A 25,762-nucleotide genomic window follows, 5' to 3' on the forward strand; every position below is an offset into this window, starting at 1 on the left:
AGTTGCTGTGGTGGTTTGTATGGAATCTAACCAAGGAGGGCAAACATTTATGAGTAGATGTTTTAACAGAAATGATTCAACACAAAATAATGAAGTCCTTCACGGTCCAATATCTGACTAACACGCTTCAGCTCATTTTACTCCCATCTGACATGTACACAACAGTATTGCAAAATAACCTGTGGTTTTCTGTGACAAGCTCTGTCTGAGGCTGTATAGAAGTCATAGTCATTACAACCTACATACTCGGCTGATGTAGGTAGAGAAGAGAGAGCTCCCCCGAGGACTGACGGCAAACCACACACAACCACCATGCATCCTGAGAGTGAGTCAGCAGCCTGCCTACAACCTGGATCCCCGTCCACAGTCCCACAACACAGACAGAGAAAGCAGCGAGTAGGAAACCCCCTAGGGCCACTGAACTGGTTATGTGCTAGGCAGTGTGTGTGTATTTGAGTTAGTGGGTGTGGGTGCATCTGTGTTGTACCTGTATGGTACAATGGTAGTTATTTGCAGGTCATTTGTATGACATAATAGTTTATAGTTGTGACCATTGTTTAGATATATATATATATATATATATATATTTTTTTTTTTAGATGAGGAAATTGGTTGTTTTTCTTCGTCACCTGCAGGTAGAGGCCAACCGTAGCCAAACAGGCGTTTTCGGGTTTTCTGGTTGATTTAGAGTTCATTTTGGGTGAAAGTTTGGCAGAGCTACCCTGGGAGTGAGTCATGGTCACCAATCTCTAATGACTCCAAATCATAAAGGTGTAACTTGTCCTGCTCTAACAGGAACCACAAAACAAATAGGGTGAGTCAGGGAGTGTCAGTCATCCACAGTCTGCAGGCATCTACGCAGTCCTGAGAGAAGGTCGAAATAGGCACAACTGAGAACACCTGTGTGAGTGTGAGAGATCAATATTCTGATAATTTGTCACAATATGGGGACCTCTTTATGGACATGTTTTGTTTGTTTTCTTTTTTCTTCACCCTCTCTCTACTTTTTTTTTTTTTATCTATATGAGGGTAGTAACTTTTTCACACTGCCTAAAGTTAAATACACACCTTGATACCCTCCCTGCTCTGTCAAAAAGTTAAACAACTCTAAAGGGCCATATTTGTGGTTTTCATGTAATAGCACATTAACTACAAATCACACGTGCTTTAAATTACTGCCAACCATTTCTTTAGATTCCGTTCCGTTTTTTTTAAAAATTAGTTTTTTAAAAATTAGTTTTAAGATGAGTTTCCTACCTTCCAAACATCCAGTGCCTTCTATTATTTTTCAGTAAAGTTTAAAAATCATCCTTTGGACACTAGTAACGTGTTTGATATAGGACACAATCAAAACTGTACTGTCTAATCCATGTGGGAAGAGACTGGTTTTACAGTTTTTCTTGTTCTTGTGCACACACAAAACAGGTTTAATGGTTAGCTGTTGAAAAAAACACGGCATTCACAAGCTTTGTTGTTGAAAAATCTAACCAAGAAGTAATTTGCAACAGAATAACCAATACCCATTTCCAAAGTAATTAATAAATGAATAAATTGGCCTAAATGTTTGCTATAATGGATTACATGTATCAACCAAGATGCAAGTTGATATTCAGCCATGCTAAAATGAGCATAACATCATAGATACATGGAAGGTATAGATAAATGGTATGTAGTAAGTAACGTCAGCAGTAAAAAGAAGTGGATGTGAGCAACACAAACGGTTTTCTATCCCTACAGGCAAGTAGTTATATCAGTGTTGAAATATTATACAAGGAGAATGCTATTCAATGTGTAGAGGCCATGTGATATTACTCAATTTGGTTTAATACCAAATTGCTCTGATAATACTACTTTACTAAATACTGCTAAAACAGCTCACGTGGTAGGAAATTACTGTCTTTAAGTCACAATCATCAAGTATTTGAATTCATATAAGAATTTGCACACTTGGAATACACTTTGTAGGTGGGATACAGTATGTAGTGAGCAGCTGACAGTTTGACCTGTCAAAGAGGCTGCAATTGTGTACACAAGGCCCTGACAGAGTGGTTGTAGTTTTCCTCACTCACAGTATCACATCACTGATAAACCTAATTTAATGTCACTGTGATAAAATATTGCTGTTATTTGTAAGGCTGAATTTCCAGAAAAGCAGGCGTTGGGGGCGACCATTTCCATTTCAGTGATAATACTTGAGTCTGTCATTCAGATCACAGAAGAGAGGCAACAGTTTAATGAGATTTAAATCCCAATAACCCCTGTGCTGGGTAGAAATGCTCTAATCCCATCCTCTAATCACAACCAGCGAACACTTCCTACTTCCCTTTCAGAGGTCAAAACAAGGGAATTCAAATGATTTGATGTAAAAACCGAAGCAGCACTTAGGTAGATATGTCACGGGACACTGATTCCCATCATCGTAATAACACAATAATTCTTAAATTGTGTCTGCAATGTCACTATTTAAAATTCCCAGGCTGATGGGAGAAATGTGGCCAGGTATACATGAAAATAACATCTTTGAGTATTCTGTCTCTGAGCTGCCCTTGTGTACCATGCTTAACCTGAGTTGTTCCTGCAGAAGAGCCAGTAGTACAGGGTTATGGCTAAATTGGGGAGCTTCCAGCTGTGAATATGTGTAAATGTATGAATGTGAAGCAGGGTGGTGCTGAAAAAACAGCATGCATGCTGAACAAAAGCCTTTCTTGAGCATATCACTATTAAAAAAAAAAAACATTCCTCCCCTTACAGTTGTGTATCAGTATATGACTGCAGTGTGCTTTATACTGTGTGATGCCGCTCCTAATCAGTGCAGTCCATATCAGATTTCACAGTAGGCAAGCATGACTCACTGTAAGAGCTGGCTTGAGTCCGACAGCATATTTTCCAGACTCACAAATGTACCTTTGTCCAGAGCATGGACAGAAACATGATAATGGACAAGTTGCCGCATCATAAACAGTGCGTCTATTGATTGAGTGGTATGCTTATCTCAAAATGGGGAGTTGGCCTCTGTTGATAACATTTCTTGGCACAAGTGGCATACAGAAGAACTAGAGGGCCAAGTATTGACAAAAAACTGTATATTGTAATTTCCATACACATTGCAGTGCATGTGGGCATAGCCCTTTCTACATGATGTCTTTGTACTTTAATGTACTGTGAACCTATGTGCTCTAATCAGTTACATCAATATGAACAAATATAAATAGTTAATTTTTAACATGCAAGTAATTGTATCAGGTCATTACACTACAGCAGATTTTCAACAAGTCATCCAAAATCATAGGCAACCCACTTCCCTCATTTGAATCTCTACATAGTCACCGAACTGTGTGAGCAAAGAAGATCATCTCTGACCCCTCACATCCTGCTCATAACCTCTTCCAGTCCTTCCCTCAGGGAGGCGCTACAGGTCACTGCCCACTAAGACTAAACGCTTCACAAACAGCTTTTTCCCCTTAGCCATTAGGACTCTGAACTCCTCCATCGAACCCCCTCCTCCCATACTACTGACATGCATTACCATGCACCAACTGTATATGCTTGTGTGTACTATGTTTCTGTGATGATATGTTGACTGCATCCCTGTATTGTGTCATGATAATATTAATTGTTAGCTGTTGTCCATTTATGCATTTGTGCTGCAGAGTTTAATATACTGTACTGAAAAAAAAAATTCCACCAGCCTCGGTCGTGTGGCTAATAAACTATCTATCTATCTGTCTATTATTCACACAGGCAGTGATAATATAACGACAGTGTCGGCAGTCAGAGTGGGCTACATGGTTCGTGGGGGGAAATTATGTAAGACAGAAAAGCACTTCCTTCAGGTCAGCCCCAGCCACCTTCTCAACAGTCTTTATTTTCTTTGCATAAAGATCACATCATCTCACATCAGCTTAAATAGTTCACAACCACCTAGCAAGTCTTTAGGAGGTTGTGCAGCTGTGCACAAGGAGGCCGTCCATTAAGAGTTAATGGATTCACTTTCACAAAAGGACCTTAAAGCCACAGTTCTCAGTGCTGTGTCTCAGTGATAAAAATAGAAACAAGGCAGAATGGACGGATGCTATTTACAGTCCTCCAAATATCTGTCGCAGAAGCCGACCACCTATAGTAGGCCTACTTTTCCCTGAACATGAGAGAATAATGGCGTGAATTCCCTCTGCTTCCCAGATGCAGTGATTACATCTCATGCACTTATAATTATTATTCTCCCCACGTCACTGCCTGAACTCTGTACTATCACAGGAAAATCTAGCATTGCGTAAGAAGCCATGCACTGATTACCCTTAATCTGAACTGTGAGAGAGAAATGAAATGGCTTTTGGATGCATGCAATGTGACCAAATATAAAAACAGCACTAACTGTAGCCTATTATGATCATACCTGTAATTAATGTAGGGTCTGTTTGCTGAGCATGAGATATGTCTGGAGATTAGAATTTAGGATCTCTACATAAAACAGATGAAGCACAAACACATGTAGTGACTAGGGGGCAGCAGTCTGTCTCCAACTGACCCCTGGTTGTATGTGTGTGTGTGTGTGTGTGTGTGTGTTTCTGTGGTATGAACTGGGCCCCAGTGAGTGGGCACTAACACTGGACAAAGACCACAGGAAGTGTTTGGAATGCCTTTGCTTGAGCTTTATCAAACAATAGTGGGATTATTGGGTATTTGATTTTCCAGATAGCAAGATCAGAGAAGGCCTCGCCGTGCACTCACACACACTTCAAGCACCTCCAAGAAATTAACAAAGAAAAAAGAAAGGAATTCAAGGGATAATATTTTGTTATGTAACTGCTGTGGTAGTTTAGTGTTTTTGTCTCCTCACAAGATGAAGATGTAGCTTATCTGATCGTGTAAAATTAGCTTGTTGTTCAGACATAAGTAATTTTGAACATTTTCCATTTCAGATATTTGCAAAAATAAATCCCTCAAAGGTAGGACAGTGCTGGATTGAGTTTTTTCACAACCTTCTCATCCTATCATCAGAATACACGTCTCATTAAGTCTTGCATGGTGGGTGTCCGATTATCCCACTGGAAAGACGAGGCGGACATTAAGTATTAAAATTATAAGTATGCAAAGTAATTCTCTCCCTTATTTTTCTCTAAAGGGGGATTAGATCATGTCAGTGACATTGATTTTTCAACACAGGGGCCTTGACCTTTGGGTAGAACATGCTCTTCTAAATGATATGAGTATATGCGATGATTATATTATTAACAAAAATTGAAATATATTGATTCCAGTTGCATATTAAAGTGCCAACTTCTTTATAATCATGTCAGGGTTGCTAAGGGAACCTATTGATGTTCTTTTGCAATTTAAAAAAAATACAGATTCAAAAGATTCCACTTTCATTTCATGAGTGGCGGCTGATTTGTGTGCGCCTCTGGGTGATGTGATTCAACAGAATTTGAATTTGGGACATGCTGTATCAGAGGAGGACAGCCTGGAACACCCAATAACATGTTACCAACATTTACTTAAACCAAATCCTGTCAGTTTTATTATGATTAAAAGCGAACTTTTGAATTGTGTTATTCACAAATAAATATCATTTGCAGCTCTTAATCTTTATAAATCACATCTCTCGTTCCCTTTCATTTTTGAATACTTGGATAAAGGAAACATCTGGTGCTCCAACATGCCAAATAATCAGGTAAGGAAATAAGGGTGTTACTTGTGCATGTATTACGTTTTGAAATAGCTGAAGACTGAGCCAACTGGGCAAGAAAGAAAGGTCCCCTTAAGCCTGCATCACAGGAAATGTGGTAGGCAACAATAGTGAATTAGTTTTGTCAGTCGAAAAGATACACATGCACAGCAACTGTGATACAGGAGGGCCTGGTATTTACAGTACAACTCACCGGGCGAGTCTTTAGCCTGTATTTGGTGTTGATAATAGGTTACTTGCTCAACGTCCAAAGCAGGTTAGTCTTGCTTGACAGACACTGTCACCTAACCCCCTTTTGACTAAACAAACTGTACACTGGCAGCCATAGACTACCATACTGTATGTAGATATTCACAACTTATTACATGAAGGTACAAAGCTCAGTTTTGTTCACAGCAACAGCATTCATTGTGTAATTTAAAGGAAATGGAAAAGGAAACATATCCGACTTGTCCTCTTACACACTCACAATACTCAGTTGAAAATTAGTCACCTTGCAAAAAAAAAAAAATGTCACAATAACATCGTGAGTTGTCATGCTGTTTTCTTAGTTTAGAGTTGGTTACATTGAAGACAGATTGTATAGTCAGTGATGGAATCAGATATGTTGGTTGTCTAACTCTGGCCTTGATGTCGAGATGCGTAAAACGATAGTAGAGCTTTTAACGGAGTCATTCGCAAAATCCTCTTTAGAAACATTTCGCGTCCCCACACAAGTCAAGTCACTTTCCCTCAATGCGCTGTGTACAATAATGCCATGGACACATCTGGCATCTTACCGTTTTGAGCCACAATGAAAGGCAGCATCAAGTTCCCCAGAAGGACCACCGCCAGCATTACTGCGTTAGGATGCATCGTCGGGGCTCGATGAGAGTACCAGGGTCTCGGTCGGACGAATGTGGGAGGAGAGATCGTGTATTGATCACAAGCTCTAGAGAGATGGGCCCTGCATAGCACCTGGTTCTTTAAAAAAATTGTCAGCCGAGGTTGATTTCAAAAAATGTCTGTAGAAAAGTCGCCCGGATTCAAAGACCTTTGGACGACTGCGATGAGCGAAAGGTCCGGGACGAGGCCAGCGGCTCAGGGATGCCGATGTGTGGCCATAGGCGGTGAAGAAGCCTCGTCGGATTGCGGAGGAGGGGTCTTGGGATGTCAGGGAGATTGTCCACAGTGTAGTTCTGAAGATTCAAAGATGCGCAGAGCGATGCGCATTTGCGCACGCACGGTCACGGTTCGGTGATTAAAATGAAAGTAACGCACAAATTATTCCCGGCGGGAAGTGATGTAGCCGAAACATCAGTCTGTTATCAGCAGCGGTCTATTTTTAATACTAAAAAGAGGAACAGATGCTGGTAGGACACCGACGGCAGCAACGACAAGCTGCGCGTACCCTATGCGCTCATGACCGCGGCACAGACTCACAGAGGCTGCACATAGTACAGTGTACTGTATAACACGTATGTAATTAAATGCTGTTTGGGAACTCAGGCAGTTATTCTGTGGCTACACATGCTCCATTTCCTTGTCAGTGGATAGGCTTTCATTTTTATTAGATGACACATTATCTGGCATTTGGAGGATTTTGTTCGTGCTCATATAGTATTTAATGGAACAGTCGGCGACCACAGTAATAGCAATATGATTTCCTATACTGGCCACTCTTTTCAAGATCTCTTGCAATATTAATGTAACCATTTTCAACTATCACCAGTGGTCAAGACAGATGTGTCACCAACTACGCAGAGCAAACGACAAATAATCTTATACGCACGATTTTACATTTGAAAAATTTGATGAAATGAAAACAACCCAGCCGCTGTTTTCACCAGTCACATCTTTCCAAGCCTATTTCACAGCGCCTAAATACTTTCCCTTGTCAGGTTTTAATGTGAGGAGATTATGGTGATGCTTTTGAACTCGCTGAGGTCATTTATAAATTATGTCATCACATCAGTGACATGGGTGTCCTCAAGCTGTATGTACCACATCCCCTTGAAAGTTTAACATGGCCTCCTGTAATCCTCTCAATCCCTAATCTGTGCTGTCGCATGGGCGACCTCATGTGGTCAGTTAATGTAAACTGAGAAAGAGCCAGCATGCATCTAATTTTTGAATTGCAGATAATTGAGACAAATTAACTCAAAACATCCAAGCATTTAATAACTAGGCCTGCAGTTTTCTGAGGTAAATTAAGCGGTCTCTCTTTAGTTGAATATGTTTGTAATTGTAACATTTCATTCTTTTATTTAGTTTTAGTGTAAAATTGGGCCTATAACTTGATTTTTAAAAACAAAGGCTTGCTCTTTGACAGATGCCTACAGCTCCATGCATTTTTTTGCTTGAATATTGTAAATGGTCCTTCTGTGCTCAACTGCAGAACAAACTTCCCTCCACTTTACAGCCCTCCCTCCAGTTTGTCCATGGGAGACCACATTTAAAATGTAACCCCACCTGAAACCTTGCACAGACCAATCAGCCAGAGAAATGTCAGAGCAGACGGCACACCCTCCTTTGTTCAAAACCAATCAGAGTGGAAGTGTGGCATTTTGCCCGAGGGGAAAACTTACCCCTGGATGCGTTAATTACGCATCACTTAGCTGTGTCCAATGTGTTCACAACGGTGGACCCTCATTTGGGTTTTTTACAACGACTGTCTTCATTTTTCGGTCAATCTAGTATGGAAAGTAGACAACAATGGCTTACCAGACTGAAAAATGAACTTAGCAACAGTCCTCTGGTATCAAATGTGGCTTTTGGCTTTATCCTCATGGGACTAGAGAAGCTGGTGGAGCTGGAGTTTGAGTGTCCTTGCAACCCTACATGGAACGGAGTGTTTTCATCAGCATTCTTCACCATTCCTGCCATCATGGCCTTCACCTTGATGCTGATCATTCAAGGATGTAGATGTGATACGTGGTGCAGGAAAACTGTTTCCCTCTCCAGTTTCGTTCCTGCTATCGTGTGGCTGATTTTGTTGTTCCTCGATGGCCAATACTTTGCTTGTGCTATGACAGACTGGGAGGGTAGATTTGTACTAGTTGACAAGGCAGCTCCGCTGAAGTGGTGTGAGCCAATTAGTGAGGGAGATGTCAGCCCACAAGAACTAATGCTCCGCTCACAGCAGCTGTTTGTTTTTTCTCAGGTGAGTAGAATCATTTCTAGTTTACAGAAGATTATGTAGGATGAGTGGAGTGCTAACACCAGAGTGTGCACTGTAAAGAATCTATCCATAAATATATATAAATATAGCTTTGTTAATAGACTTTGTTAATGAAAAGTACAGTTCACATCTTTTCTGTTAATATTTACTAAAAAAGCATTGCTCTACACCTTTGCACCCCAGGTTATAGGCATAGTCCTCCTCATTTTCATCTGTGCGGGTCTCGTAGTGTATGTAATCAGAGAAAGCTGCCAACAAGAGGCGGAGATGCAGGATGCAGATGTAGCCCAGCTCACTGTGCTCAGGATGAGGTCTCTACAGTCCAGGACATCATGAGAGGATTACACCGCCCACCACACCTGCCCTGCTGGCATGGACACTTTGTAAATACCCTGAACAGACTTTACTAAGAGTATTTGTAACTATTGTCAATAAGTGCCATTTGAAAGTATTTTCCCTTCTAAAAATTGGACGTGTCTTGAATGATGCTGCCATAAATATGAATATAACTGAAAATATTGTACCTGTTTTGTTGTATTATCAGTGAATACGTACACAGTGTTGTGCCTGTATTCATCTGATATTTCAGTGCAGTGACAAATTATTTCATACCTGTCTTTAAATTGATATTTCACTTTGTCTCATTTGGTCAGTTTTTTAGAGTCATAAATTTTCAGCCAGCACCTCTGAGACACTTACTTTCAACTTTTTATACCATGCAAATATTGTTTCATTTTCCACCTGGACATTTTTTGTGCCTTTTGTATAAGCTACATTCAGACATATGGAAATACTACTGGTGATGGGATCCACCAGGCAGCTAATATTGACCTGACTAATATTAGATTACTCTTACTATCATTTGAGTTGCGCATGCCAATAATGAAAATGTTTTATCAAAGTGAAATTTCACTTTAAATACTTTCCCCCCTCCTGGGTAGCAAATATCTCCAGATTTTTGTATGGTTGGACATACATCACGTGTAAGTCTACCTAACAATGATGATCAGACTGAACTGAACCTTATGATTTATCTGTTTGACAGCTAGAGATGTAAAACCATGTACATTATGATTTGTATTATGGCTGCAACCAGCCAAAAGTAGTATATAGACACAAATTCTATAACAGTATTTGCAGTATGTTTTTTTATTGTTTTGTAATAAAATAATTTATTTATTTAAGTAAAAACCCTCAGGGATTTTGTACAGTCATGTCATACTAGCCAGTAAGTAACTTAAATCCTCACATTTGTGGATTTAAGTTTGTCTCAGTGTGATCAACTCACTTGTGAAACTAAGTTTTGTGACATCGTTCTACCAAGTAAATTTTACAGATACCTTTACTATACTGTTGCACAAAATATAATCATTTAAATGACAAATAATGCTGCTTTGACATTAACAACAGTGTATGGTAACATTTTGAATATCCTTTCTTCTTTTAGTGGAATTATATTAAAAACCAAAATACCTTAACTCAGCTGAAACACGGTTCCTTGGCTTAAAAGGTGAGCAGGAAATCAGTGTAACCCAGGCTATAAACAGCATGATATCTACAGAGGAATATAAAGGCGTCTGTGGGTTCTCAGGTGAGCAGCACCTATGTTGGATTATTGTCCAGTGGCTCTGCAGCCCACAGAGTCTGTGCAGGTCTGTCAAAACCAATGCTTACAGTTTAGTTTCGACCTGTATTTGTGGATATCTACAACATTGGCCAGATGCCAGCTAAGCCCATTAAGTGCAGAAATTGTGGCAGACCCTGCATATTCATCCCATGGGGGGCTTAGGTAGGACTTTCTGTGTGGCCTTGAGGAAGTTGTTTCCTTTATCTGCTCTGCTCCCCTCACTTTTCGACACATCAGAATGTCATGTTCATCAACAGGCAAATGTAGACCTGCAACTTGGACTCAACTGAATTTTGAACTACTTTATTTCCTTTTCAAACTGTTCTTGACCAGAGTAGTTGATCTCTCACCCTAATGACTTAAAGGTAATATGACAAATGCTGCCAAATTTATCCCACTTTTTTGTACAGGCCTTTGCTAAAGTATTGATAAACGACCTTAGGGACCAAAGGACAAGGGAACTCAAACACAAATGCAACTCTCTTAAGCCACAGATACTGTATTACAGGAAATCTGTCATTTTTAAAGACTTCAGTGCAAGAATTGCTTCGTCTGACAGTCCTGAGCCACTTCCTCTTTCTTTCATACTTAAAAGGGAAACGTGGTTCATACATAATACACTAAAGGTAACTTTGGTATGAGTTATAGTATGAGCCAATAACATACCTGCATCCCATATTGGTAGATAAGCATGCTTCATCACTGTGTTCTCTCCCTTCTTTGTATAAAGTATTTTTAATCAACAAAGTCAACCCCTCAGTGATAGCAATGATTATAATATAATAGAGAACATGCACCAGCTTCTGTTGGTCTGTCTTACTGTACACAAGACTTCATTGATTAGGACATTCATGTTCACCCAGTGGCTTCCCTCCATAGGAACAACTACAGCTCTCCCATCATGAGAGGACAATTGGAGACGTATAAGAAACATCAAAACATTTCTCAGTGTGCATACCATTGCTGAACATAGAAATTAGAGATACTGTATCAGTGAAAAGTATTCAAAATCACCTGAATATCTTTATTTTCAAAATGCTTATGTACATGTGGTAGAGGTCATTCTTAGAATGTCTCAACACATTGTTTAAGGCAGTAAATATGTATGTTGATCAAATGATTTAAATTAGTTTTACATCTAGAATGAACAATCAAAGTCAGACTATCAGACTCAAATGAGAGAGGCTTCTCCTTAACACTGAGATTAATGTAATTGTATGTGTTGTATAACAAGGAAAGACTGAGTCAATAAAATCCCACAGGTATAAAAGCTTATACAATAAAGCAAGGATTTACACATATAAGGGCCTAGTTTAGTCTTGTTACTTGTTACTCTAATCTATGTGTGTGAAATGTTTAAATCCATGCAAGCCTACACTTGTCTATGATGAGATAGGAACATATATATACACACACACACACACACACACACACACACACACACACATATATATATATATATATATATTGTGTTACAGTATAAAAGTGAATTTGGAAAATTTGAAAATCTGTTTTGCTAAGAGAGAAAAGATGCGCTGATTAAAATGTTTTTATTTTGTTCTTCCTAGAGCAGCAGTAATACTGTACTTTTTATTAAGTGTTTCACCTAATGTTATGTCTGTGTTGTCTCTGATCACAGTCTACAGATATCAGGGGGTCAACATGTTTTAATGTGTGATGTGACCATTAAATACATACATACATACATACATACATACATATGTATATGTGTGTGTGTGTGTGTGTGTGTGTGTGTGCGTGTGTGTATAAAATATATATATATATATATATATATATATATATATATATATATATATATATATATATATATATATATATATATATATTTTTTTTTTTTTTTTTTTTAAATGTACTCACCAATTTACAAAGAAAAATAATTTGCTGAAAATGAAAATTAACCATCACACACTGAGACGACTTGACTGTGACTTTATTAGGAGCAAACAACAGGTTTTGCCTGTAGCTTTTTCAGGTTTGCTCATCACAATTGCATGAGTACTCACAGGTGTGATAAATACATCTGAGTCACATGACTAATTATCACAGTCTACATTTTTTCAAAGTGAGCATTTTAAAAAAGGGCATGACAATAAAAAAACGTATTTCAAAAAACATGACATGATTAATATTACACAGAGTTACAAGAATTACACCATTTTACATAATTTAAACTTCATTAGAAAGACTATCACCCGTCAACAACTGACTGAATAGGATGAGCTAAATTTCCTTAGCAGAATAGACTATCAATCCTACAGCTGTCCCTCTAAACCACTAAATGGGAATGGTGAATACCAGGGGAACTAGTGGTTCATCTTTCCCTAAGAGTCCAAATAGCCTGTGGAGAGAGATACAAGTTAATATTTACATATCACAGATAAAAACTCAAATCCAGTGTTTCATTAAGTCCATAAGGTTCAATAGTATTCAGTTCATAAATCCAAAATGCCTCCCTTCTTAAGAGCTTGTTAATCAAATTACCACCTCTTGGACTAAGTTTGAAGGAAGTAGCCGACTGATGGTTTTTCTCCTTGTAGTGTCTCGCAATGGCATAATCCATATTTCCATTTCTAATGGCAACCTTATGCTCAGCAACTCTCAGTTTGAGATGGCACTTTGTTTGGCCTTCGTACATTAAGCCACATGGGCATTTCAAGATGTAAATGACATGTGTAGAGAGACAGTTAATGATTTCTTTTATATCATATTTCTTTCCAAAATGAGGGTGATTAAATGTCTTGGTATCAAATGTGTTTGAACAGTGTGCACATTTTCCACATTATTTTTCCACAATTAGTTTGTGCAGGTTCCTTTTACAAAGAACTGACAACAGTATCTCTGACATTTTTGACTCTTTTGAAGCAAAAACGAGGTCCAGAGGATGACAAATGATTCAAACTTGGGTCACATTCTAGGATGTCTAGGATGGATCTTGCTGTTAAGACTATTACAGTTTGTTTATCCAGAGCACTGGTTCTGTGAAATGACAATAGTGTAAGAATATAGTGAGTCAAATATAATCAGTTTTAAACATATTTGTTGTTCACTGTCAATAAAACAAGAATTATAAAGCACTCAATGAGCACTTTCTTTTTTTAGGAGAATCAAACTATGTTTTTGCAGCTCACTGGAGGTGTATTTCTGTTATCCCTATAATCACAGTTCAAATAACTATCATATGGTCGCGAATTTGTAGTTTAGATTATCTACAGTTTAACACTACTTAGATTTTTTTTGTTAATCACATTTACTTTTTGTTCTCAGACACAGCTTGGAACATAAACACTTTATAAAAGCAGCAAAAGTACCAAGAATAATCAGCACAACTCCAACTAAGAAGAGCATCACATCTACAGAGTGGTAGGAATACCAGGGCAGTTTGTAGGACTCTGTTCTCAGGTGAGCTGCTCCTTTATGTCTCATGACAAACTCTATCCAGAAGAGGGCTCTATCCAGCGGCTTCATTGGCTGATCTCTGTGCAGCCTGGAGAGTCTCTGCATGTTCATCCTGTAGGAGGGGTCATTCAGGACTTCCTGAATACCCTGGAGAAAGATGTCGTGATTCATAGTAAAAATATCAATTATCTTTCCTGCTCCTCTTATTTCAATTCTTAATAGATTATCACGTTGATCAAAAATCAATGGAAGCCCTAGTATAGGAACTCCATGGTAGATTGCTTCTTGAACGCTGTTTGTTCCTCCATGACTTACAAATAGTTTCATCTTAGGATGTCCTAAAAGGTCACTCTGTGGCATCCAGTCAACTAGTCGAGTGTTGTTGCCCAGAGTGGCTGGTCTGTCACCTTTATACCTCCAGATGACTTTCTGGGGTAACTTGGCAAAAGCTGCAGCTATCTCATCAGCTAAGTCATGGGGAAGCTCTGCAATTAAAGTCCCCAGAGACATAATGATGACTCCATGTTCCCCTGAACTCTGGACAAACTCCTCCAAGTGTTGAGGCAGAGGTTTTGCAGGTTTACACTGGAACCCTCCCATATAGATAACATTAGGCATGGTGGGACGAGGAAACTCAAACACAAAGTCCACTCTCATGAGCCACAGGTCTGCTGCCTGGAAGAGGGAGATGTAGTCTACATCTGGACCTAAATATTTTTTAACAAAGCCAACATAATGTGGCGTGATATAATGTGCAATTTGATATTTTGTGAAGCCAAATACGATCATGTTAGTAAGTCTCTCAAGAAAAGTCATTTTATCTGAAAGTTCAGTCCCTGTCAGTGGAACATAAGAGAGAGGAGAGGGCGCAATTGAAAAATGGCCTTCACCATGACTAGTCCATCTGACATTGAAAACAAGTGGTAACCTTAAGTAGTGGGCAAGTATAACACCCCCTGGTGTAATGGGGTCCGTCAGGAAAAGGTCATATTTTGCATCCTGTAGAGACCGTATCAGATCTTTGTCTTCAAAAAGCAGCTCAAGCATTTTGCATGTTTTCTCATGAATCTCAGAGGCCGCTTGTCCTGATTCCATTTCCAGTTTAAAACGTGTCCAGGCAGACTTTCCCTCCCTCTGGATTTTAAACAACTGGGTCATAAATGTAATTATAAAGTCTTCATCAAATCCAGACTCAATATCAATTGTAATTGAAGTATAGAATGGGGAGGTTTCCTTGATGTACCAGCTGTCTGACGTTCGCACAACAGAGACCTCGTGGCCCCTTGAATGTAGTTCCTCAATAATGACCTTCATGTTCACCCAGTGGCTCCCGTCCACTGGATAAACAAGCACTTTCCCACCATAAACTACACTTGTGCAGAGCAGGTAGAGCGTGATCCAGACCCAGGGCTGATGCATTTTTGTTCTAAAGTTGGGAAGAAAGCATATTATATCTCATCAAAAATATAAATGTCAATACAAGTAGCTTTTTTATAAAATAAAAAAAATATATACTTAAATATATAGGATTATGTTTATGTCAGTGGTTTGTGTACATTTTAAGCTTTTATTAATTTTGCAGTAGTATGTGAAGCCTGCTGTAGTAGTTTGCCAATGTATTTGTTTTTCAATATTTCTCCTTTGCCAGAGAGCAAAACACGTGTTAGTCCTTCCAGGTTCCAATTTGAGTAGGACTTTGGTACAACAATGTCATGTTCTTTAACGCTCAGGTGATAAGAAAGTACAAGGAAGAGATAATATAGTCCACAGTGTTTAACTCTAAGCAAACATTGGTAACCAAACTAAAAGGCTGGGAGACAAAATAACTTAGAAACTGCAGGGTTATTTTCCCGTGTTACAAGTATTTAGTTACATAAAAGCTTCAGATTGGGATAAAGTTTCAGTTTGAATTGTAAATTTTATTGCAAGTCCATTATTCTGTCTCCCAATAAAAAGCAACAACTACATGCCTTAATGGTGTAACCAACTAGGAGTTTTCTGATATGGCCTATAATGCTCAGGTGTAACTTGGCCGCTATGTTGTGTTGTCTTCGGGAAAGTGTGATTTTTTAGGTAGCTGGTATTCCTCTTTAACAGCCTAAGAAAATACTGTAAATGACCAAACAACATCACCTTCTGACTGATAAAAGTGTCAACAAACTCTCATTTAGGTCAATTTCTAAAATATGTCTATTGCAAGAAACCTGAAAGTAATGAAAGTGCATTATTTTTCTCGTCTTACACTCCACATGGTTTTAATATTTTATTGTCAGTCCTTTAAATATTTCAGGATCTTTCCTTTAACAGTTTGCTTTCAGCATAATGCAGTCTACAGTAAAACACAATACAGCAGAGTTGAAATTTCTATCTTAGCTCATTTCATTGTCATTCATCAAGTTATTCTAGTAGTCTTCTGGTAGTTTGCATTAGCTGAGATAATTCTAACTTTCATTTGGTTACATCCAAAAGCAAATGTTGACAAGTGACAAAGTAATCAAACACACTTACAACACACTTCACTCTTACAAGTTAACAGTTAAAACTGACAGTTATATTTCATTTTTTTTTACAGCAGGGGCGGTGTTTCAGCAAAAGCCAAGGTATGGCAATGTGACATGACGTCACAGAAATACTCAGTGATAATGGGATTTGAAAAATATTGATTAACCTAAAACTGTATTTAAAAGCCGAGTCAGTGTCACTGGCCCGGTATATCTAGACGTTTTGATTAATAAAGGTCAGTCTCAATTAGATGCCGAGTTTAAATGAATAGTTTTTGCGGTTACCACGGATATAGTTTCGTTTTTCTTTTATCATCATTTGCAATCATAAGCCAGTGATGAGTCAAATCACTGGCTTATGATATATTATGATTTATTGGCATTAAAGTTTCAAGAACAATGTTGCCAAAGCATCATTATATGTAATATCTGACAGTGCACAATAACAGTAATATGAACACACACTCTCTCCCCCAGCTGATTTAGCTTGATGCACAATTTTGTGGCTCAACTTCCGTATCTCTGTCGGATTTACTCACCGTTAGTAGCGACACTTGTAAAACTGAGTGAAATTTTTAATCATAACTCCATTCCTCCCAACTGCTCTCTTTCCCTCTCTCTCTCTCTCTCTCTCTCTCTCTCTCTCACTCTCTCTCAGTATTGAGGTTGGTTAGTCAGTCTTCATCCTTCATGTGTCACCGACTCAGACTGCTGTAGCTGTTCGGCTAGCAGTATCTGCAGCTGTAGGCTCGGTTATGGTTGTAGTGTTAGCCGCCTGGCTGAGCAGCTGCTCAGGAACAACAGCTGGCAACGCTGCTTCACTTCACTGCATTCCAGATGTTGTAGATACATGTTTACGTTTTGTTGAGCATAAATGATCAATTTTAAGGTAATACAAGGGATATTAGTTCTCATTTTTATTTTTTAAACTGATTCCAAGCTATGGCAACTGCCATACTTGTCATACCCCAATTATGTTTTACAGTAGATATTTTTCTCAATAGGAAACTTGCAGCTGACACAAAACACAGTCAACAAAGGTGATATCTTTAAAACATCTACTCCTTTCAATTTTTCTTTTTTTTTTTTACTGATCACAGCCAAATTGACTGTAATATAACAACATATTAACCAATATGAAAATTAACAATGAAGCATCTCTCCTGGTTAGTCAGATTTCACCTTTCTTTTCAAACACAGTCTGAAGCATGAGCACACTAACCCAGCAAAAATGAACAAAATAAGAAGAGCAACTGTTACTAAAAATAATATGACATCTACAGAGTGGTAGGAATACCAGGGCAGTTTGTAGGACTCTGTTCTCAGGTGAGCTGCTCCTTTATGTCTCATGACAAACTCTATCCAGAAGAGGGCTCTATCTAGTGGCCTCATGGGCTGATCTTTGTGCAGCCTGGAGAGTCTCTGCATGTTCATCCTGTAGGAGGGGTCATTCAGGACTTCCTGAATACCCTGGAGAAAGATGTCGTGATTCATAGTAAAAATATCAATTATCTTTCCTGCTCCTCTTATTTCAATTCTTAATAGATTATCACGTTGATCAAAAATCAATGGAAGCCCTAGTATAGGAACTCCATGGTAGATCGCTTCTTGAACACCGTTTGTTCCTCCATGAGCCACAAATAGCTTAGTTTTGGGATGTCCTAAAAGGTCACTCTGTGGCATCCAGTCAACTAGTCGAGTGTTGTTGCCCAGAGTGGCTGGTCTGTCACCTTTATACCTCCAGATGACTTTCTGGGGTAACTTGGCAAAAGCTGCAGCTATCTCATCAGCTAAGTCATGGGGAAGCTCTGCAATTAAAGTCCCCAGAGACATAATGATGACTCCATGTTCCCCTGAACTCTGGACAAACTCCTCCAAGTGTTGAGGCAGAGGTTTTGCAGGTTTACACTGGAACCCTCCCATATAGATAACATTAGGCATGGTGGGACGAGGAAACTCAAACACAAAGTCCACTCTCATGAGCCACAGGTCTGCTGCCTGGAACAGGGAGATGTAGTCTACATCTGGACCTAAATATTTTTCAATTAAGCCAACATAATGTGGTTTGATATAATGTGCAGTTTGATATTTTGTGAAGCCAAATACGATCATGTTAGTAAGTCTCTCAAGAAAGGTCATTTTTTCTGAAAGTTCAGTCCCTGTCAGTGGAACATAAGAGAGAGGAGAGGGCGCAATTGAAAAATGGCCTTCACCATGACTAGTCCATCTGACATTGAAAACAAATGGTAACCTAAAGTAGTGGGCAAGTATAATACCCCCTGGTGTAACAGGGTCCGTCAGGACAAGGTCATATTTTGCATCCTGTAGAGACTGTATCAGATCTTTGTCTTCAAAAAGCAGCTCAAGCATTTTGCATGTTTTCTCATGTATCTCAGAGGCCGCTTGTCCTGATTCCATTTCCAGTTTAAAACGTGTCCAGGCAGACTTTCCCTCCCTCTGGATTTTAAGCAACTGGGTCACAAATGTAGTTACAAAGTCTTCATTAAATCCAGACTCAATATTGAGTGTAATTGAAGTATAGAATGGGGAGGTTTCCTTGATGTACCAGCTATCTGACGTTCGCACAACAGAGACCTCGTGGCCCCTTGAATGTAGTTCCTCAATAATGACCTTCATGTTCACCCAGTGGCTCCCGTCCACTGGATAAACAAGCACTTTCCCACCATAAACTACACTTGGGCAGAGCAGGTAGAGCGTGATCCAGACCCAGGGCTGATGCATTTTTGTTCTAAAGTTGGGGAGAAAGCATATTATATCTCATCAAAAACCCAAATGTCAATACAAGTAGCCTTTTCTATAAATCAAAATAAATCACTTAAATTTAAAGGATTGTTTGATCAGTGGTTTGTGAAAAAAAAGTTTCATAATTGTGTACATTTTAAGCTTTTAATAATGTTGCAGTAGTATGTGAAGCCTGCTATACTTGTTTAACATTTACAGTATTTACTAACTAGCATGCAACCTTTACACCTGAGATTATCTAAACCACTGGAGCAACAAGAAAAAGTGTAACAGTATTGTATGTCAGTTAAATATTAGAAATATGCACAATTTCTAATTCCAAAATAGCGGTATCATTTCTATTGGTGAAAGATTTTTAAAAAATGCCAATATTACCTTCTTTGCCAATGTATTTGTTTTTCAATATTTCTCCTTTGCCAGAGAGCAAAACACGTGTTAGTCCTTCCAGGTTCCAATTTGAGTAGGACTTTGGTACAACAATGTCATGTTCTTTAACGCTCAGGTGATAAGAAAGTACAAGGAAGAGATAATATAGTCCACAGTGTTTAATTCTAAGCAAACATTGGTAACCAAACTAAACGGCTGGGAGACAAAATAACTTAGAAACTGCAGGGTTATTTTCCCGTGTTACAAGTATTTAGTTACATAAAAGCTTCAGATTGGGATAAAGTTTCAGTTTGAATTGTAAATTTTATTGCAAGTCCATTATTCTGTCTCCCAATAAAAAGCAACAACTACATGCCTTAATGGTGTAACCAACTAGGAGTTTTCTGATATGGCCTATAATGCTCAGGTGTAACTTGGCCGCTATGTTGTGTTGTCTTCGGGAAAGTGTGATTTTTTAGGTAGCTGGTATTCCTCTTTAACAGCCTAAGAAAATACTGTAAATGACCAAACAACATCACCTTCTGACTGATAAAAGTGTCAACAAACTCTCATTTAGGTCAATTTCTAAAATATGTCTATTGCAAGAAACCTGAAAGTAATGAAAGTGCATTATTTTTCTGGTCTTACACTCCACATGGTTTTAATATTTTATTGTCAGTCCTTTAAATATTTCAGGATCTTTCCTTTAACAGTTTGCTTTCAGCATAATGCAGTCTACAGTAAAACACAATACAGCAGAGTTGAAATTTCTATCTTAGCTCATTTCATTTTCATTCATCAAGTTATTCTAGTAGTCTTCTGGTAGTTTGCATTAGCTGAGATAATTCTAACTTTCATTTGGTTACATCCAAAAGCAAATGTTGACAAGTGACAAAGTAATCAAACACACTTCACTCTTACAAGTTAACAGTTAAAACTGGCAGTTATATTTCATTTTTTACAGCAGGGGCGGTGTTTCAGCAAAAGCCAAGGTATGGCAATGTGACATGACGTCACAGAAATACTCAGTGATAATGGGATTTGAAAAATATTGATTAACCTAAAACTGTATCAAACACACTTCACTCTTACAAGTTAACAGTTAAAACTGGCAGTTATATTTATTTATTTACAGTAGATATTTTTCTTGATAGGGAACTTGCAGCTGACACAAAACACAGTCAAAAAAATGTATATCTACTCATTTCTTTCAATTTTTTTTACTGATCACAGCCACATTGACTGTAATATAGCAACATATTCACCAATATGAAAATTAACCATGAAGCATCTCTACTGGTTAGTCAGATTTCACTTTTCTTTTCAAACACAGTCTGAAGCACGAGCACACTAACCCAGCAAAAATGAACAAAACAAGAAGAGCAATTGTTACTAAAAATAATATGACATCTACAGAGTGGTAGGAATACCAGGGCAGTTTGTAGGACTCTGTTCTCAGGTGAGCTGCTCCTTTATGTCTCATGACAAACTCTATCCAGAAGAGGGCTCTATCCAGTGGCTTCATTGGCTGATCTCTGTGCAGCCTGGAGAATCTCTGCATGTTCATCCTGTAGGAGGGGTCATTCAGGATTTCCTGAATGGTATTCTGAAATGTTTTTCTATCCAATTCAGAAACATCCAAAACCTTTGCCACACCCTTTGCTTTCAGTCTAGAGAGGTTGTCAGCTTGATCGAACACAAAGGGAATGCCTACAATCGGAATACCGTGATATATAGCCTCATAGATTCCGTTTGTTCCTCCATGACTCACCAACAGTTTCATCTTGGGATGTCCTAACAGGTCATTCTGTGGCATCCAGTCAGCTAGTAAAGTGTTGTTGCCCAGAGTGGCTGGTCTGTCACCTTTATACCTCCAGATGACTTTCTGAGGTAATGTGGCAAAAGCTGCAGCTATCTCATCAGCTAAGTCATGGGGAAGCTCTGCAATTAAAGTCCCCAGAGACATAATGATGACTCCATGTTCCCCTGAACTCTGGACAAACTCCTCCAAGTGTTGAGGCAGAGGTTTTGCAGGTTTACACTGGAACCCTCCCATATAGATAACATTAGGCATGGTGGGACGAGGAAACTCAAACACAAAGTCCACTCTCATGAGCCACAGGTCTGCTGCCTGGAAGAGGGAGATGTAGTCTACATCTGGACCTAAATATTTTTTAACAAAGCCAACATAATGTGGCGTGATATAATGTGCAATTTGATATTTTGTGAAGCCAAATACGATCATGTTAGTAAGTCTCTCAAGAAAAGTCATTTTATCTGAAAGTTCAGTCCCTGTCAGTGGAACATAAGAGAGAGGAGAGGGCGCAATTGAAAAATGGCCTTCACCATGACTAGTCCATCTGACATTGAAAACAAGTGGTAACCTTAAGTAGTGGGCAAGTATAACACCCCCTGGTGTAATGGGGTCCGTCAGGAAAAGGTCATATTTTGCATCCTGTAGAGACCGTATCAGATCTTTGTCTTCAAAAAGCAGCTCAAGCATTTTGCATGTTTTCTCATGAATCTCAGAGGCCGCTTGTCCTGATTCCATTTCCAGTTTAAAACGTGTCCAGGCAGACTTTCCCTCCCTCTGGATTTTAAACAACTGGGTCATAAATGTAATTATAAAGTCTTCATCAAATCCAGACTCAATATCAATTGTAATTGAAGTATAGAATGGGGAGGTTTCCTTGATGTACCAGCTGTCTGACGTTCGCACAACAGAGACCTCGTGGCCCCTTGAATGTAGTTCCTCAATAATGACCTTCATGTTCACCCAGTGGCTCCCGTCCACTGGATAAACAAGCACTTTCCCACCATAAACTACACTTGTGCAGAGCAGGTAGAGCGTGATCCAGACCCAGGGCTGATGCATTTTTGTTCTAAAGTTGGGAAGAAAGCATATTATATCTCATCAAAAATATAAATGTCAATACAAGTAGCTTTTTTATAAAATAAAAAAAATATATACTTAAATATATAGGATTATGTTTATGTCAGTGGTTTGTGTACATTTTAAGCTTTTATTAATTTTGCAGTAGTATGTGAAGCCTGCTGTAGTAGTTTGCCAATGTATTTGTTTTTCAATATTTCTCCTTTGCCAGAGAGCAAAACACGTGTTAGTCCTTCCAGGTTCCAATTTGAGTAGGACTTTGGTACAACAATGTCATGTTCTTTAACGCTCAGGTGATAAGAAAGTACAAGGAAGAGATAATATAGTCCACAGTGTTTAACTCTAAGCAAACATTGGTAACCAAACTAAAAGGCTGGGAGACAAAATAACTTAGAAACTGCAGGGTTATTTTCCCGTGTTACAAGTATTTAGTTACATAAAAGCTTCAGATTGGGATAAAGTTTCAGTTTGAATTGTAAATTTTATTGCAAGTCCATTATTCTGTCTCCCAATAAAAAGCAACAACTACATGCCTTAATGGTGTAACCAACTAGGAGTTTTCTGATATGGCCTATAATGCTCAGGTGTAACTTGGCCGCTATGTTGTGTTGTCTTCGGGAAAGTGTGATTTTTTAGGTAGCTGGTATTCCTCTTTAACAGCCTAAGAAAATACTGTAAATGACCAAACAACATCACCTTCTGACTGATAAAAGTGTCAACAAACTCTCATTTAGGTCAATTTCTAAAATATGTCTATTGCAAGAAACCTGAAAGTAATGAAAGTGCATTATTTTTCTCGTCTTACACTCCACATGGTTTTAATATTTTATTGTCAGTCCTTTAAATATTTCAGGATCTTTCCTTTAACAGTTTGCTTTCAGCATAATGCAGTCTACAGTAAAACACAATACAGCAGAGTTGAAATTTCTATCTTAGCTCATTTCATTGTCATTCATCAAGTTATTCTAGTAGTCTTCTGGTAGTTTGCATTAGCTGAGATAATTCTAACTTTCATTTGGTTACATCCAAAAGCAAATGTTGACAAGTGACAAAGTAATCAAACACACTTACAACACACTTCACTCTTACAAGTTAACAGTTAAAACTGACAGTTATATTTCATTTTTTTTTACAGCAGGGGCGGTGTTTCAGCAAAAGCCAAGGTATGGCAATGTGACATGACGTCACAGAAATACTCAGTGATAATGGGATTTGAAAAATATTGATTAACCTAAAACTGTATTTAAAAGCCGAGTCAGTGTCACTGGCCCGGTATATCTAGACGTTTTGATTAATAAAGGTCAGTCTCAATTAGATGCCGAGTTTAAATGAATAGTTTTTGCGGTTACCACGGATATAGTTTCGTTTTTCTTTTATCATCATTTGCAATCATAAGCCAGTGATGAGTCAAATCACTGGCTTATGATATATTATGATTTATTGGCATTAAAGTTTCAAGAACAATGTTGCCAAAGCATCATTATATGTAATATCTGACAGTGCACAATAACAGTAATATGAACACACACTCTCTCCCCCAGCTGATTTAGCTTGATGCACAATTTTGTGGCTCAACTTCCGTATCTCTGTCGGATTTACTCACCGTTAGTAGCGACACTTGTAAAACTGAGTGAAATTTTTAATCATAACTCCATTCCTCCCAACTGCTCTCTTTCCCTCTCTCTCTCTCTCTCTCTCTCTCTCTCTCTCTCACTCTCTCTCAGTATTGAGGTTGGTTAGTCAGTCTTCATCCTTCATGTGTCACCGACTCAGACTGCTGTAGCTGTTCGGCTAGCAGTATCTGCAGCTGTAGGCTCGGTTATGGTTGTAGTGTTAGCCGCCTGGCTGAGCAGCTGCTCAGGAACAACAGCTGGCAACGCTGCTTCACTTCACTGCATTCCAGATGTTGTAGATACATGTTTACGTTTTGTTGAGCATAAATGATCAATTTTAAGGTAATACAAGGGATATTAGTTCTCATTTTTATTTTTTAAACTGATTCCAAGCTATGGCAACTGCCATACTTGTCATACCCCAATTATGTTTTACAGTAGATATTTTTCTCAATAGGAAACTTGCAGCTGACACAAAACACAGTCAACAAAGGTGATATCTTTAAAACATCTACTCCTTTCAATTTTTCTTTTTTTTTTTTACTGATCACAGCCAAATTGACTGTAATATAACAACATATTAACCAATATGAAAATTAACAATGAAGCATCTCTCCTGGTTAGTCAGATTTCACCTTTCTTTTCAAACACAGTCTGAAGCATGAGCACACTAACCCAGCAAAAATGAACAAAATAAGAAGAGCAACTGTTACTAAAAATAATATGACATCTACAGAGTGGTAGGAATACCAGGGCAGTTTGTAGGACTCTGTTCTCAGGTGAGCTGCTCCTTTATGTCTCATGACAAACTCTATCCAGAAGAGGGCTCTATTTAGTGGCCTCATGGGCTGATCTTTGTGCAGCCTGGAGAGTCTCTGCATGTTCATCCTGTAGGAGGGGTCATTCAGGACTTCCTGAATACCCTGGAGAAAGATGTCGTGATTCATAGTAAAAATATCAATTATCTTTCCTGCTCCTCTTATTTCAATTCTTAATAGATTATCACGTTGATCAAAAATCAATGGAAGCCCTAGTATAGGAACTCCATGGTAGATCGCTTCTTGAACACCGTTTGTTCCTCCATGAGCCACAAATAGCTTAGTTTTGGGATGTCCTAAAAGGTCACTCTGTGGCATCCAGTCAACTAGTCGAGTGTTGTTGCCCAGAGTGGCTGGTCTGTCACCTTTATACCTCCAGATGACTTTCTGGGGTAACTTGGCAAAAGCTGCAGCTATCTCATCAGCTAAGTCATGGGGAAGCTCTGCAATTAAAGTCCCCAGAGACATAATGATGACTCCATGTTCCCCTGAACTCTGGACAAACTCCTCCAAGTGTTGAGGCAGAGGTTTTGCAGGTTTACACTGGAACCCTCCCATATAGATAACATTAGGCATGGTGGGACGAGGAAACTCAAACACAAAGTCCACTCTCATGAGCCACAGGTCTGCTGCCTGGAACAGGGAGATGTAGTCTACATCTGGACCTAAATATTTTTCAATTAAGCCAACATAATGTGGTTTGATATAATGTGCAGTTTGATATTTTGTGAAGCCAAATACGATCATGTTAGTAAGTCTCTCAAGAAAGGTCATTTTTTCTGAAAGTTCAGTCCCTGTCAGTGGAACATAAGAGAGAGGAGAGGGCGCAATTGAAAAATGGCCTTCACCATGACTAGTCCATCTGACATTGAAAACAAATGGTAACCTAAAGTAGTGGGCAAGTATAATACCCCCTGG

General features: G+C 38.7%; 6 protein-coding genes across 7 annotated transcripts in view; 1 reads left to right on the plus strand and 5 right to left on the minus strand.

Annotated features, from left to right (window-relative positions):
• The window catches only part of nptnb (neuroplastin b), a 28,933-nt gene extending 22,116 nt beyond the window's left edge, over window positions 1-6,817 (minus strand). The window contains exon 1 of one of the 2 annotated variants that reach the window (XM_042421581.1): window positions 6,466-6,817. In XM_042421581.1, the coding sequence (XP_042277515.1) occupies window positions 6,466-6,541 (76 nt within the window). In that variant the 5' untranslated portion in view covers window positions 6,542-6,817. The remainder of the gene's footprint in view (window positions 1-6,465) is intronic. The other variant, XM_042421586.1, reaches the window with a different exon arrangement.
• Window positions 6,818-6,954: 137 nt separating this feature from the next.
• Window positions 6,955-9,485, plus strand: LOC121904084 (calcium homeostasis modulator protein 6). Its single transcript, XM_042421612.1, has 2 exons — window positions 6,955-8,828; window positions 9,030-9,485. The coding sequence occupies exons 1-2, from the start codon at window positions 8,364-8,366 to the stop codon at window positions 9,180-9,182; spliced, it is 618 nt and encodes a 205-aa protein (XP_042277546.1). The 5' UTR covers window positions 6,955-8,363; the 3' UTR covers window positions 9,183-9,485.
• A 2,922-nt stretch (window positions 9,486-12,407) lies between these two features.
• Window positions 12,408-17,099, minus strand: LOC121901260 (UDP-glucuronosyltransferase 2B17-like). The gene is made up of 2 exons (XM_042417944.1): window positions 16,931-17,099; window positions 12,408-15,316 (listed from the first exon to the last, which is right to left on the minus strand). Exon 2 carries the CDS (start codon window positions 15,307-15,309, stop codon window positions 13,732-13,734), a length of 1,578 nt encoding a protein of 525 aa, XP_042273878.1. The 5' UTR covers window positions 15,310-15,316; window positions 16,931-17,099; the 3' UTR covers window positions 12,408-13,731.
• Window positions 17,100-17,470: 371 nt separating this feature from the next.
• Window positions 17,471-19,133, minus strand: LOC121901269 (UDP-glucuronosyltransferase 2B15-like). The gene has a single exon (XM_042417969.1). The coding sequence runs from the start codon at window positions 19,131-19,133 to the stop codon at window positions 17,559-17,561; it is 1,575 nt and encodes a 524-aa protein (XP_042273903.1). The 3' UTR covers window positions 17,471-17,558.
• Window positions 19,134-20,176: 1,043 nt separating this feature from the next.
• LOC121901276 (UDP-glucuronosyltransferase 2B17-like) lies at window positions 20,177-24,114 on the minus strand. Its single transcript, XM_042417982.1, has 2 exons — window positions 24,017-24,114; window positions 20,177-22,402 (listed from the first exon to the last, which is right to left on the minus strand). Exon 2 carries the CDS (start codon window positions 22,393-22,395, stop codon window positions 20,821-20,823), a length of 1,575 nt encoding a protein of 524 aa, XP_042273916.1. The 5' UTR covers window positions 22,396-22,402; window positions 24,017-24,114; the 3' UTR covers window positions 20,177-20,820.
• Window positions 24,115-24,565: 451 nt separating this feature from the next.
• LOC121901267 (UDP-glucuronosyltransferase 2B15-like) lies at window positions 24,566-25,633 on the minus strand. The gene is made up of 2 exons (XM_042417957.1): window positions 25,592-25,633; window positions 24,566-25,495 (listed from the first exon to the last, which is right to left on the minus strand). The coding sequence occupies exons 1-2, from the start codon at window positions 25,616-25,618 to the stop codon at window positions 24,647-24,649; spliced, it is 876 nt and encodes a 291-aa protein (XP_042273891.1). The 5' UTR covers window positions 25,619-25,633; the 3' UTR covers window positions 24,566-24,646.
• Between the last annotated feature and the right edge of the window lie 129 nt (window positions 25,634-25,762).

This window comes from Thunnus maccoyii, chromosome 1 (genome assembly GCF_910596095.1).
Source record: "Thunnus maccoyii chromosome 1, fThuMac1.1, whole genome shotgun sequence".
NCBI lineage: Eukaryota > Metazoa > Chordata > Actinopteri > Scombriformes > Scombridae > Thunnus > Thunnus maccoyii.

What these genes read in the sequence shown, in the direction of transcription:
- LOC121904084 (XM_042421612.1), top strand. Translation starts at nt 8,364, where the DNA reads ATGGAAAGTAGACAACAATGGCTTACCAGACTGAAAAATGAACTTAGC. An exon ending in AGCTGTTTGTTTTTTCTCAG is followed by an intron (nt 8,829 to 9,029) that starts GTGAGTAGAATC and finishes TTTGCACCCCAG; the next exon opens with GTTATAGGCATAGTCCTCCT.
- LOC121901260 (XM_042417944.1), bottom strand. Translation starts at nt 15,309, where the DNA reads ATGCATCAGCCCTGGGTCTGGATCACGCTCTACCTGCTCTGCACAAGT.
- LOC121901269 (XM_042417969.1), bottom strand. Translation starts at nt 19,133, where the DNA reads ATGCATCAGCCCTGGGTCTGGATCACGCTCTACCTGCTCTGCCCAAGT.
- LOC121901276 (XM_042417982.1), bottom strand. Translation starts at nt 22,395, where the DNA reads ATGCATCAGCCCTGGGTCTGGATCACGCTCTACCTGCTCTGCACAAGT.
- LOC121901267 (XM_042417957.1), bottom strand. Translation starts at nt 25,618, where the DNA reads ATGACCTTTCTTGAGAGACTTACTAAC. An exon ending in TTCTTGAGAGACTTACTAAC is followed by an intron (nt 25,496 to 25,591) that starts ATGATCGTATTT and finishes CCAGATGTAGAC; the next exon opens with TACATCTCCCTGTTCCAGGC.